The sequence below is a fragment of the Stereum hirsutum genome (assembly GCF_000264905.1).
Source record: "Stereum hirsutum FP-91666 SS1 unplaced genomic scaffold STEHIscaffold_16, whole genome shotgun sequence".
In the NCBI taxonomy this organism is placed as follows: Eukaryota; Fungi; Basidiomycota; class Agaricomycetes; order Russulales; family Stereaceae; genus Stereum; species Stereum hirsutum.
In genome coordinates this window covers 165451-178090 of record NW_006763146.1, presented here as the reverse complement: position 1 = coordinate 178090, position 12640 = coordinate 165451, and the positions used below count along the sequence as shown (strand labels likewise).

The window sequence follows — 12640 nt, the reverse complement described above, 5'->3', positions numbered from 1 at the left end:
GCGAATATAAGCAATCCAAATGCAACTCAAGTCATACGAATATACATCGCATATTCCTTCAGTAGCATCGACGGCATCCACTTTCCAAATTGTTCTGTACGATCGTAACTGACCGCAACATCTCATCAGATACCCGCATACGCACACAGCATCTCTCTCCAATTCGTCGTTCTCCCCCGGCTTCCCGGTGCTCAATCACAACAACTTTCAGGCCTCAGGCTTGGATTAGCCCGACGCGTTGGTTGGTAGAGGGAGGTGTGCGAGCCTAAGACTCGGACCTCGAATGAACACAGTAAGTAGGAACCGAAGTACTAAGGAGCGACGCCGCGGTTTCGGGCGGGCTGGACAAAGAGCCGATCAGTAACTTGAATCGTGAGGCTGACGCTCTCCGGCATGGGTCGTTTTGGAGATGCGTCTAACGCTCGTTGTTGCCACTAAACTGAGGACGATAAGTCTGAGATCCCAGTTTAATTTACTTACTCTGGCTCGGACATCCATCCTGGCCAGGAGTGAAGAACGACGGGACGACCTTGGCGGAGAATATTTTACTGCCAATATGCATGTGTGCGAAGTTGACCACTGGTACGCCCACTAAACCAATCATTCTTTCGGGGAAGAGTCTGCGATGGCTCCATGAAGGTGAGGATACTACTGGTGACCAAGTGTGGACGTCTTCGTCATATGAGGTTTGATCGTGGGCGCGAGACTTGAGCGTTGAGCACGGGAAACATAACATTCCCGAGAATATTCGAGCGACTCGATGATATGGTTGAATTGAGTCGCTGACGTTTCGCCTGTCAGGGCTACTGTGACGGCAATAGGTTCAGATACACATGTCAACGAGGTTGAGTAATTATACAGTAATTATACACTTCGAGAGACGAGAATCAGAGTGCACTCAGGTGTATGATCCAAGTACGCTCACTTAGATGCGGGTATTGCCAATGTTGACGTGCACTGCCTTGACGTTCGTGTAACTAATGACGGGTAAGAAAATCGTGTGTCAGAAAAGTCCTAGGCGACAGGATACATCTGGAAGACCTACTGGCTGAGAGCGTATTCCCCGAGATCTCGTCCAATGCCTGATTGTTTGTAACCGCCAAACGGAATGGCCGCATTCACTTCGAGCGCGGAATTGATCTAAACATTCCGAATGCGCCATATAGACACGTAAGCCAACTCTCGACCACACTCACAAAGCAAACAATATAGATAAATACTCACCCACACTGTCCCCGCCTTCAACCTTTCAGACACATCCATCGCCCTCGAGATGTCCTGCGTGAAGATCGCCGCTGCCAGCCCATACACCGTATCGTTCGCCTGCCTGACCACATCGTCTTCGTCTTCGAATCTGATGACGACACCGACTGGGCCAAAGATCTCTTCCTTGACGATCTTCATGTCCGGCTTCACGTCGGTAAAGATGGTCGGTTGGATCCAGTAGCCAGCGTCGCCGTGTCGCTCGCCACCTTGATAAACTGTAGCACCATCGGCCTTGCCGGAGGCAATATAGCCCATGACTCGCTGTTATCAAGAAGCGCGAGATCGAATGAATAGTCTAATGGGAGAGAGTATAGGGAAAGAATGGGAAAGAACCGTACATCATAATGCTCCTTGGACACCACAGGGCCCTGGTAAGCGTCCGTACTGAAGGGATCACCGAGTTTGAGCGACTGGGTTTTCTCCCTGAACAGTTTCAGGAATTTGTCGTAGATGCCGGACTGGACGTAGATACGAGAGCCAGCGGCGCAGGCTTGACCCGCACTCCAGCTGCCCAAGCATCGCCACGCATTAGCCTCCGTAATTAGCTAAGGGTGACGAAAAGGGATAAAGAAAGAACTCACAAGATACCATGCGAAGTCCATCCGACAGCCAACTCCACATCCGCGTCATTGAAGATTACGTTCGGACTCTTACCCCCAAGCTCCAGCGTCACGTTCTTCAAGTTACTCTTCGACGCGCATTCCATGATTCTTCTTCCTACTTTCGTCGAGCCCGTGAACGAAATCTTCTCGATGCCCATGTGTGAAGATATGGCTTCTCCGATGGTTGGGCCTGTACCGGTGACGACGTTCAGGACGCCCGGCGGGAATCCCGCGGCCTGGGTGAGGGATGCGAGATAGAGAGCAGAGAGAGGAGTAAATTCGGACGGCTTGAAGATGATGGTGTTGCCACATGCGAGGGCGGGGGCGATCTTCCAGCACATGAGGAGAACTAGAGATAGTCGGTCGCGGGATGGCATCAGCAACGATTCAATGCGAATCTAAAGGTATAAGGGGGTAAAAGGACAGACTTGGGAAGTTCCACGCCACGATTTGACCGACCACTCCGATAGGCTCGTGGCGGGTGTAGGCGAGCTTTCCCTTCGACGTCTCGATGGTCTTCCCCTGTATCTTGTCAGCCCAACCTGCGTAGTACTTGACCGTCTCGATGGCCATCGCGACGTCTCCGTATTTTGCCCAGTTGAAGGTCTTTCCTGCAGGGAAGTTCCGATCGTCAGTATAGAGAGGGGGAAGGAAAAAAGCATGGTAAAGAGAAACGAACCGTTGTTAACTGCCTCTACAGCGGACAACCTATCTTGATGTTCCTCCATAAGGCTAGCAAGTTTGTTGAGAAGTTTAGCACGAAGAGTACCTGGAGCGTGAAGGCCCCAAGTGGTATCGAACGCTTTCTGAGCCGCATCGACGGCCCGGTCTACGTCTTTGGGCGTCGCCTCGGCGACTTTGGCCATGATCTCGCCATTGGCTGGGCGATACGATTAGCACGAACTCATAAGATGAAGAGGGGAGCGATACTACTGACTAGGATTGATGATACTGTGATCAAAAGACGATATACATTAGATACGATGGAAGAGCGAAGAAGCAAAGCATGCGCGTACTTGATCGTCGTATTATCAGATCCTGCTGCGAACTTGCCATTGATATAGACTCCGGTCGGAAAATCCACCTTGCCTTTAAAGACGGGTGTGTCAAACTCGCGAGTGAAGCTGGTCATGATTGTCTGGTGGTTGTGGAGGGAGGGTGAAGGACGGCAAACATCTGCCTGCATGTGGGGCGACTTTATATACCCTCGGTCGAGCGGCGGAATGACACACGGAGAAGCACACCAGGCTTCGTAACAGCCCTGCACACAGTGACCTGTGAGCACCGTGAGGTCTTCTCTGCCGTTATCCTGAGGGAACCCAGCTACACACGTACCTTAGAATCTTGCCATGTCATCGGATTGTCGAGACGTGTTGCACACCATGAAACATCCACTAAATAAAAGGCACTCTGCCGCAGATTTTTATGTGGGGAGAAGATAAGTTGAAGGCGCTGCAAGGGGGGCATAACAGACGAAACCTCACGCCAGTGTGAAACATTGCAGATTAGGGGTTGTGGTTGACACGACTGCTACAGGTCAATCGACATGAGGCAGCTTCTGCCTGCGAAACGCATAAGCGCTTTGCGTCGTGCCTGCATCTGAAGGCGCACAATTGGAACAACAGGCTCAAGCCCGACGATCACCTGAGGTTCCAAGTACATAGAGAGTTTGGGGGTAAAGTAAACTCGGACGAATAACCACTCTCAAGTTCTATGGCGTTATTAGGGCTTATATGTTAGTTAAAACTTGAAACTTTTTGCGAAAGCTCATTGGCGGATCGGACAGATCTTCCGCCAACGAGTTCCAAGTAAACTTGAAACATATAAGGTCTATTGTGAGCATTATTAGGATGCTGCATCAAAAAAGAGCGACGTAATGGACACACATATCAGATGATTTTTGTCGCCTTCACAACTGTCAGAGTGGTATACTCATTGACTGATGCAGGATCGAATTCATGTATGTAGACATGATAGCATCATGTCGAATTACGGAGTTGGAGACCTGATGGCGAACTTCAGTAGCAAGTTTGATCATGGTAGGTCGACATGATAGTGCAAAAGAAACGAGAAGATCACTAATATTGAGTATAACATTGTCGATTGAGGAGTGGCTGCGATGAGCTAGCTGGTGAGGTCGAGGAAAAGAAAACCAAGGAAAATAGCGCAAAGCGTGGGAAGATTACCACTGCGCCCACCCTTCCGAATTTGGTCGAGGCGCGACTGACGCGTCTTCCTTTTCGCGCTTGCTGCGTCCTTCCTTGAAATCAGCAAGGATGCCTTTTCCATCCCAAAACTCATCAGATGCTTCAAACATGCCATCTACCTCAAAAGTTGGTAATCCAGAACGTTCCAAACCGGTGATCCCACCATGGGTCCCAGTTTCTCTCGTGCGTTTCTTCTTGTCATAGACTTTGTCTTCATATTCATACTGCTTTCAATGTGTAGTTAGTAGTGACCACGGCCGCGTTAGCTGTACCACTTGTCCTCATTCGCCGTCAACGTGCAGTGGCCTCGGTTTCAAATGCTGCCAAACCCAGTCCTTCGACTCCTCCACCGAGACGGACGGCAGGACCTGTCATCACTACAAAGTCTACATCCATATCGTCAAATACTTTATCAACCTCACCTCCAATACAATCACGACCGTCATCATCATCGTCCTCAGCACCCCCACCACGTCGCTTGGTACGACTTCCACCGGCGTCCGTGGCGTCCACAGCAGCTTCAGCGACCGTACTGTCACCCGTTGCCGAATCACCGCTTATATCAGGTTCCACCGAGTTTGACGACACGGAAGTAGTTTCAGAGCAGGAACTCGAGTATGATGGTTTCAACGCACCACTATACACACTCAAGGCATTCAGCATCGCGTCTCTTGTCGTACTCACTGGAGGTGTAGCCGGTATATGGGGTGTGAAGAGTTACATGGGCGTAAAAGATGTGTGTTCCTTCATTTCTCTCACTCTATCCTTTCACTCAATATACACATTTCACTCCAGACCGAAGAATTCGCCTCTCGAATGCGACAATCGATCCTCACTCACATGCCAGTCCTTACTTCTCGAATACATCGCGCACCCGAAGTCTCCGACGATCGAATAGCTGCTCCACCGTTCCCCTTGCCTACTTCTCTCTTGCCTAACCCGTCGGGTTCAGAGGAACCGCAATCCCTGTCACCAGTACCACAGTACACTATATCAACCGTCAATCTGGCAGAACCATGGACCTGGTCGGCCGCTCAGCAGAGACTGTCGGATGCATACGATCGGGGAGGGCTTCAGGAGTGGATGGAAGCTGCGGCTCTGGAGATGGAGATAGAAAGGGAGACGGAGGTGCGGAGGAGGGCGACGGCGAGTGGGCACGAGCGTGGTGGGGTATGATTTCAGGGTGCGTGTACTGTGCGACGTCGGGTGGCGCAGGTCTGAGTGGCGCCGTCGGTTACATGAGCGCGATCCTATGTACCCCTTTGGCATATACAGAGCTTGATTCTTGAACATAGACCTGGGGGTAGAGCGTTCTGTGGCGTACTGGATGTGGTATCATTCGATAAAAGGACACAGACAGCGTTACAATCGTGATCAAGCGAAGTAAGTACCCAATACCGTCCAAGCAGTCTACTGACGCGTAGACATTGCCGTACGAGAAGAAAGTTCTCTTGTTTTTAAGTACAAAGCATTTATACTGCGCCGGCGGAGCCAGGGGCGCCTTGTGTAAATACAAGAAAACAGCGGAGGACGAGACAGGTAAGTACTCGAAAACGAAGCTGACAAGAAGAAAGGTCCCGAGGTAAAAATCGCAGCCCAAAGAATCACAGTCCATAACCTCGAACGTATTTGCAAAGCAGATTACTCTGTCCAACAAGTCCTTCGCTAAACCAATGCCGCACTCCAGCCAAGACTCGTGCCAGCACTCACAAGATCATACAAGAAGTGAAGGCGAGAAACCACAGAGCGTCATTGGGGTCTCTGCGAGGTTAACAATGTGAGTTTTTCAGAAGTCATGCTGCCGGATTGGCCCGGTTCGATGGGGGAGCCGTAGAATGACACGCGGACTCACCAGTGCTCATGTTATAGCTAATCAGTAGCCAGACGCTTCAAAGCTTTTCTGACACTGGAGAGGTGTGGTACCGAATCCCCTCGGCGTATCGGATGATCAAGTTTCGGGATGCGTAGAACTCGTGCGCTCTGGTTCTTGTCGAAGTGTTCCAGGACGGACTTACTAGTCCTCGTAGTGAAAACGATGCGGAAATTCGACGGGAGATCCTGCGCTCGTTCGGCAAGGACATCTAGGAAATGATGAAGACTTTCGGACTTGTGTTTCCTCAGCCCGTCGATGACGATGACGATGGGTCCTGTGATGTCGAGTTCCTTGGAGGGTGCGAGTATAAACGTTTCCAACTGAGAAACGATGTCGCGTGTCTTGCGCAGGGCTCTGCGGGAGTGAATATTCTCCCACAATCGGCTTCGGTAATGAGGATCGAGGTCGGCGAGATCGCGAGCGACGGTGGGGAAAATGATGTCTGGAAGTTGGTCCCACGACGCAGCGTCGGTCGAGTTCGCAAAGATGGACGAAGCTAGACGGCCGAGTTCATGGTAGCGATAGGCAATGGTGTGGGCGATGGCTGACTTTCCCACACCGGCATCGCCTGTAAGCACAAGAATGCGCTTTTTATCTGGACTGGGGTCATCAACCCATCGGGTGATGTCGGTAAGGATGTCTTCGCGAGTCCCAGCATGGCATTGTTTGCGGCTTTGGAAGGAAACTTCGCCCTCAGCGTAGGGGAGATCGCTCAAGTCCACCTTCGTTTCTGGCGTCAGAGTATGGACTTCAGTGATTTGAGGCCAAACCATAGCATTCATTTTCTTACCGAGTCGTGTAACAGAATCCCAAATTCGTAGTACCGTTATTTCAGTGTTGATCGTCGCATGAGCGAGCAGTGCCGCCTTTAGTTCTGTGAATTTGCGTCCATACTTTATGATGGCGGCATCAGTTGGTGCCAGGCTATGCTTAACAGCACGCGTGACTAGAGTGAGACGAAGAGAAGATACAAGGTAAATACCGTGCGCACGAGGAAAATGGGCCTGACTTACGAAATCTGTCGCTGCAATACCCAGAGATAAAATAGCCACAGTCGATGGTTTGCTGAGCTAGACAAGCCATGATATTACTGTGGGACTCGATCCGACGGAGTGGCTCAGCTTCGTGTACGAAGGCATAAATATCGGCCAACATATCGACGAGGTAGAGGATATTGATATCTCGTTGAAGCTGATCCATGATAATCTAAGAGGCGCAATACCTCTCAGCGTAAGTAGACTGCATTAGAGGATAATCGAATGGTACACACCTTGTATGAAACAACCATGATACTGCACGCAGCCGTGGCGTATGGATGCAACTAAGTATACCACAAGAAATATTGAATTCTCAAGACGGTCCGCGATGTGATGTAAATCTCACCTCAACAATGGGCTTGGCAACTTCTGCGAACTTCGCTATATTCTCGAGAAACGGCCGCCAGGTATTCTCCATTATGTCGCGGTTGACATCGCTAGCTGACTGGACTTGCGAAAACGACACTTTTCGTACCGCACCAAACGATGGCTGAAGTTGAGACGCTCTCATCCTCGCGCGGCAGACCACAGCTGCCAGTTCAGAGGTATCCTGATCGACACAAAGCTCGACCTTGAATTCTACCTGTGGGAGCGCCGATTCTGCGAACTTGGAAGGCATAAGCGTATCGAGAGCTCGAGTAATTGCTATGGGGCACATTCAGTCATTGCACACAAAAGGGGTGTCAGGAAGATTGCTCACTTTGGGATGTGGACTCCGAATTGCACATAATGGATATTATCTCCTCTTTGTAGAAACCAATCAAAGTGTCGGCATGAAGCTGACGTTTCTTGAAGATCTTTACTACCAGTGTCGAGGACTTGGAGATATCGCTAACGATGATCTTGTGAGGAAAATAAGTTTAATAATGTCATAGTGACACTCACAACGTGAAATCGGCATCCCAGTACGGTCCAGTCTCCCCACCATTAATTTCCTCCGTACATTTCACTTTGTTGCCCACCTGGACAGTGGCAAAGTATTTTCTGTTACTCTTTTTGCCCTCCCTCGAAAGTCCTTGTGCTTTTAGATCTAGAAGTGCCGATATTTCCTTCAGGGTATTGGAACAATGAGAGAGAAGATGTCTATCTCACGCGTGATATGCACACGATCATTGTCTGAACTCTCCATGGATCTTCGTGAAATCGAGTTATTGAGTTCTCATATGCGGCAACAGCAGAGCTGGGAGACGACCTACTGGCTGGGAGGCGTGGGTGAGACACAGTCGAGAGGGTGACGGAGACAGAGGGGGGAAAGGTGAGGACGAAGGTGGTGGGGAAGGGAAGAGAGAGGGCACGGACGGGGAGTGAGGGTGATAGCGAAAAGGGTCGTATATATCTGGCAAGAGCACAGCAGCGGGTGATACCATCAACGTCGCACCTGGGAATTGCGCCCATACGGTTGTATTTCGCCATTTTACCGTAATGTATCAATACAGATAGATTACTTTTCTTGAAGCCCTAATTATCGAGAAACGCGGTGGGAATCTCAACTACAACCTATATAAATACGTCCGACACTGGTTGGCACATATACAAATCTGCATCCCATGCGAGCAAAGCGTCAACTAGTATCTATCAGTTCTGAGGCAGGAAGACCTATAAATAAGCGGTGAAGAGAAATGGCTGACCTCCAGCGAGAACAGCATACCACCCGCTTTTAGGTTCCTGAGTTCTATAGACGGAAATCAAAGACCTTGTTTAGTTGGCACATGTGCTACGAAAGAAAAAAAGCCGTCCATGTCTAAAACTAGCGCACAGTATTTCAATCATAGAAAGATAATCACCCGCCTCTCGATGTACATCATGTTTCATCAGGAGTCTCTGTCGCCACTGTGAGCGACACACATCAGTAGCGGGAATTGCGCGAGGACCTGGGCCAGACTTGTGAGGCTTTAGAAAGAATTAAGGTTACCAGGTCGGTACTGATTCGACTGCGCCACTCGTGTCCCAAGCCACAAGATGTTCAATACGTTTGACCCTGAGTAGACGATGGTAAATTGGGATCGTCGTTGTTGTGCAGGAGCAAGTGGTGAAGGACATGTTGAAACATGGTCACTATCATGATCAACGACCAACATTTTTGTGGTGTTTCATCCACAGAATGGAGCAATATTGAGAGGAAGGCCTTTGCAACGCCGCATCATGGTTGGGTAGACTGAAGAAGAGGCGGCTGCTCGGAGAAGCCCAAACAGGAAAAGACCCAAAGTCATCTGATTCATGGACTTCCTATCTTCAGAGTGATCTAATGGGGATGATCGGTACTAAGTTGGCTTAAACGCTATCGAACTTGTAGCCAGAGCTTCTTCTGTACCAGCGCGAAGTCAACGCAGAGAAAGGATAAAATAAGATTGATGAGTCATATCGCACTTGACCTTGGCGGAAGATTCAACCTCACCTAATTGTCATAACTTTTGCCTGTCGAAGGTTGTGAGCTAGACAGGGTGAGTGTTTGGACTGGTCAGCCAGGTCCGTCGGGGCCGGCGCTGCATGAGTGGCCAGGTAGCCTCAATAAGTACAAGCAAAGAGTGTGACTAAAAACGGCGCGGCGGTGGGTGGGACAGAAACAGAAATGCGGAGATGTCGAGAGTAAAAAAATATAACGAGCGAGCAGAGAGTACGATATTGAAAGAAAACAGGAGCAGCAAACGACAAACCGGTGACAGAGAAAACTTGGAGTTCTCTAGTATGCGGCTGGCGCCGGCCTTGGCGCCGAACCAGCACGATTCTGTCTCATGCCCGGGCCGTACGGCGGATATCTCGGCGGCGGTGTTGATACTGGCTGCTCCAGCAGAGGCCGTGGAAGCGTGGCTGTCTAAGCAGTATAACCATGGATAGAAAGAAGTTGTGGATGATAGGGCTCCGACAATAAGTCGGGAGTTAATAACAGCTGTAAAAAAGTGCTGTTAGTAACTGTTTATAACTTGTTATTAACAACCCTCCCGATACGGTGCTATATAGATCTGTAAAAAAGGTGTAAGAAATCTTGACGTCTGGACGAGTAGATACGCGTTCAGGAAAGACTCTTTCGAGTTCCTGACCAACTCCTGACGTCGTATTCCATCCTCTAGGGCCCCTAACCCGACCTAGACATGACTTACCCTAACCTACTCCCACGACGGCCACAGCTTCCGAGTCTACGGTGCGTGTTCTCGCCAACGGCCTCACATACCATGAGTGTATGTGCTGTAGAACTTGCTCTAGGAGTTCAAATAGTAACCAGAGACGCTCAAAAGAACTGCTAGTGCTTTGAAAGCCCTCCAGGCCAGTCGAAACTGGCAGCTCCTGAAGGAAAATATAATATTTAAATCGATTTAAATATTCTGTTTTTAACTGTTTTTAACTGTTTTTAACACCTGTAAAAAAGTCCCTCGGGGGCCGCCGAGTTACTAACACAGGGTATCATTGGCTCAGGACTTTTTGTCGGAGCCCTAGTGGATGAAGTCTGGAGGATGTTGTTAACCCGCAAATTTATATGTATTGTCATCCCTCCCGGACAGTCAATGATATAAGTATTCGGCGATCCTTCAGTCGTGCATAAAGATGGACATGGTGCCGTAAATGAACCAAGAATGTGATTGCCCATCGAGACCTCCCATAATAGTGTACACCAGTCGCGACTTGTTATAACGATGAGATGTCAACCTTTCTCCCCTCCGCCGAACTGATCTTTACAGCCTCAACGTGCTTATGCACCACTAGCGCGTCGTCAAACGTCGGATATACCCCCACCTCGTCACCTTTCGCAAATTCCATGAACGCCCTTCCCGAGTTATTCAAACCGTCCTTCTCTACATCAATCAACTCTCCATTCAACCACACCTTTTGTATTCCATAAACATGCATGAAGCTTCCGCCTGAACCCGTACTCTCCATCCTGATCCATCCCTCGTCACCGTCGATCGTCCATATCATTGTCGGTCGGGAGTTATTCCCATTCTTCTCTCCAGCCGAAGAAATTCCGCCGCGCCATGTTGCGGTGAAGAGAGCTCCAGAATCTTTGAGGATGCCGGAAAGGGAGTATTGGTCGGGTAGATGAGATAAAATTGGTTCTCCGGTAGCAGCATGAGAGGAATCAATGAATTGAATGGTGGGGAGTAGCTGCGTTGATGTTGCGCTGAGGGAAGTGAGAGGTCCAAGAGCCTGTATGAAAGTGCTAAGATTGTGTCCGATGAGGATGTCAGCGTAGGTGGCGCCTATCGGGTGGCGGTGGCGACGATCAACAGGTGAAGTAGCCTGGTGATGCAGTGTATGACGAACGTACCGTTCTCCGGTTCAACGCAGTAAGCGTCACGAACATCAGTAAACGGTGCCCAGTAAGGTACCTCTGAGGGCTTGCTGCCGATCTAAACCATTGGTGGTCACGAAGATGATATCGAAATAGATATGGAAGGGACCAGCGAAAGTGAGCACTTACGAAGGTCGAAGATAGTACCCTTCCAATTCTTCCCGCTTGGATCACTTCCTTCACCTTCTTTACCTCAGGTATCTGCCACCCCTGCATCCCTACCATAGTCCTGACGCCTTTTGCCCTCGCCATCCCAGCCAACTCTTTCGCCTCCTCTAACCCGTTCCCCAAAGGCCACTCCACAAAGACGTCCTTTCCCTTCTCTATCGCTGGAGCCAAAGCCATTTTGTGGTCCGGCGTCTTCACAGAGACCACAACAAGGTCTACATCGGTATCGGAGGCAATGGAAGAAGTGGAGCCGTGATACGGTTTCACTTGTACTTGAGGAGAACGAGGCGAAAGGGCGGTGTATTTCTCGGCAGCGAGCTGAGCGGACTGGGGGGACGAGGTGCTTAATGCAGTGATTGTGTAATGTGAAGAGAGGGGAGACGAGAGAAGAGGAGGAGCAAGGGATATGGACGCCCATCCTGTACTGGAAAGACCGACGAAGCCTACGCGGATGGGAGACATGCTGGCCTGCAAACGGTTGACGAAAGGTGAGTGAGAACTGAGGAATGCAGCGAGGAGATTTCGTAGGGCTTCAGGATATTTGTACTTATACGTGTATCCACGCTGACCCGTGTGTATGTTTGCCGGGTACCTTACCGAGTTTTGCGATGTCGGGTTTCACGTCGTCGAGCTCTGGAGATCTCATGGGAGTAAGTACCCACGGGCATGTGTAGAAGGCTACACAACCGAAAAGGAGGATGTTGCTTACCTTTCAAAGACGAAAAAAGGGTCATCAAAACCTTGAGAACTAGAGACAAATTAGAAGGCAGTAGCCAAGGAGAATGCGCCTGGTAGGTGCTGCTAGACGTACTGGAATTGAGCCAAGGAAACGCCCGTCAGGATATGAGCAACCGTAAAGCCCGACCGATTTCGAGGTTGAAAGTTCGGAGAGCCCGGTGACCCACACCAACCCGGAAAGATATTGCAGCGAACAGGCACTACAACACTCTCGTCGAACCATTCTTGTTGATCCTCAGACCCAAAGAAAAGCTGAAATTCCAAATTCCCATGTATGTGCGGCACAACATTGGAAGATCTCCAAGCCTGTCACCTAGTCCCATGATTGTACTGCTGCAGTCGATATAGTCAATGGAATGATGAGATTCAGAACTCTTCGCAAGCATCCTCCATCCATTTCCATAACTTGTCTCCAGTCTGTGGATTTGTGGCACCTGTATGTGGCGTACCAAGGCGCGCCCACG

At 49.8% G+C, this 12640-nt stretch overlaps 4 protein-coding genes across 4 annotated transcripts; 1 reads left to right on the top strand and 3 right to left on the bottom strand.

Moving 5' to 3' along the window:
• Positions 1–812: 812 nt before the first annotated feature.
• On the bottom strand, positions 813–3000 carry STEHIDRAFT_171478 (aldehyde dehydrogenase; the record flags this gene model as incomplete). The annotated part of the gene is made up of 9 exons (XM_007308748.1): positions 813–977; positions 1046–1140; positions 1225–1527; positions 1605–1773; positions 1848–2217; positions 2297–2479; positions 2548–2748; positions 2806–2819; positions 2885–3000. The coding sequence occupies 9 exons, from the start codon at positions 2998–3000 to the stop codon at positions 926–928; spliced, it is 1503 nt and encodes a 500-aa protein (XP_007308810.1). The 3' UTR covers positions 813–925.
• A 1137-nt stretch (positions 3001–4137) lies between these two features.
• On the top strand, positions 4138–5353 carry STEHIDRAFT_124699 (uncharacterized protein). Its single transcript, XM_007308747.1, has 3 exons — positions 4138–4258; positions 4317–4811; positions 4871–5353. The coding sequence occupies exons 1-3, from the start codon at positions 4184–4186 to the stop codon at positions 5249–5251; spliced, it is 951 nt and encodes a 316-aa protein (XP_007308809.1). The 5' UTR covers positions 4138–4183; the 3' UTR covers positions 5252–5353.
• A 591-nt stretch (positions 5354–5944) lies between these two features.
• On the bottom strand, positions 5945–8398 carry STEHIDRAFT_161179 (uncharacterized protein; the record flags this gene model as incomplete). The annotated part of the gene is made up of 8 exons (XM_007308746.1): positions 5945–6678; positions 6739–6894; positions 6962–7154; positions 7219–7269; positions 7332–7630; positions 7686–7816; positions 7871–8034; positions 8093–8398. The coding sequence occupies 8 exons, from the start codon at positions 8396–8398 to the stop codon at positions 5945–5947; spliced, it is 2034 nt and encodes a 677-aa protein (XP_007308808.1).
• A 2208-nt stretch (positions 8399–10606) lies between these two features.
• STEHIDRAFT_65498 (NAD-P-binding protein) lies at positions 10607–11900 on the bottom strand (the record flags this gene model as incomplete). Its single annotated transcript, XM_007308674.1, has 2 exons — positions 10607–11138; positions 11281–11900. 2 exons carry the CDS (start codon positions 11898–11900, stop codon positions 10607–10609), a joined length of 1152 nt encoding a protein of 383 aa, XP_007308736.1.
• Between the last annotated feature and the right edge of the window lie 740 nt (positions 11901–12640).

What these genes read in the sequence shown, in the direction of transcription:
- STEHIDRAFT_124699 (XM_007308747.1), top strand. Translation starts at nt 4,184, where the DNA reads ATGCCATCTACCTCAAAAGTTGGTAATCCAGAACGTTCCAAACCGGTG. An exon ending in CATGGGTCCCAGTTTCTCTC is followed by an intron (nt 4,259 to 4,316) that starts GTGCGTTTCTTC and finishes TTCAATGTGTAG; the next exon opens with TTAGTAGTGACCACGGCCGC. An exon ending in GTTACATGGGCGTAAAAGAT is followed by an intron (nt 4,812 to 4,870) that starts GTGTGTTCCTTC and finishes ATTTCACTCCAG; the next exon opens with ACCGAAGAATTCGCCTCTCG.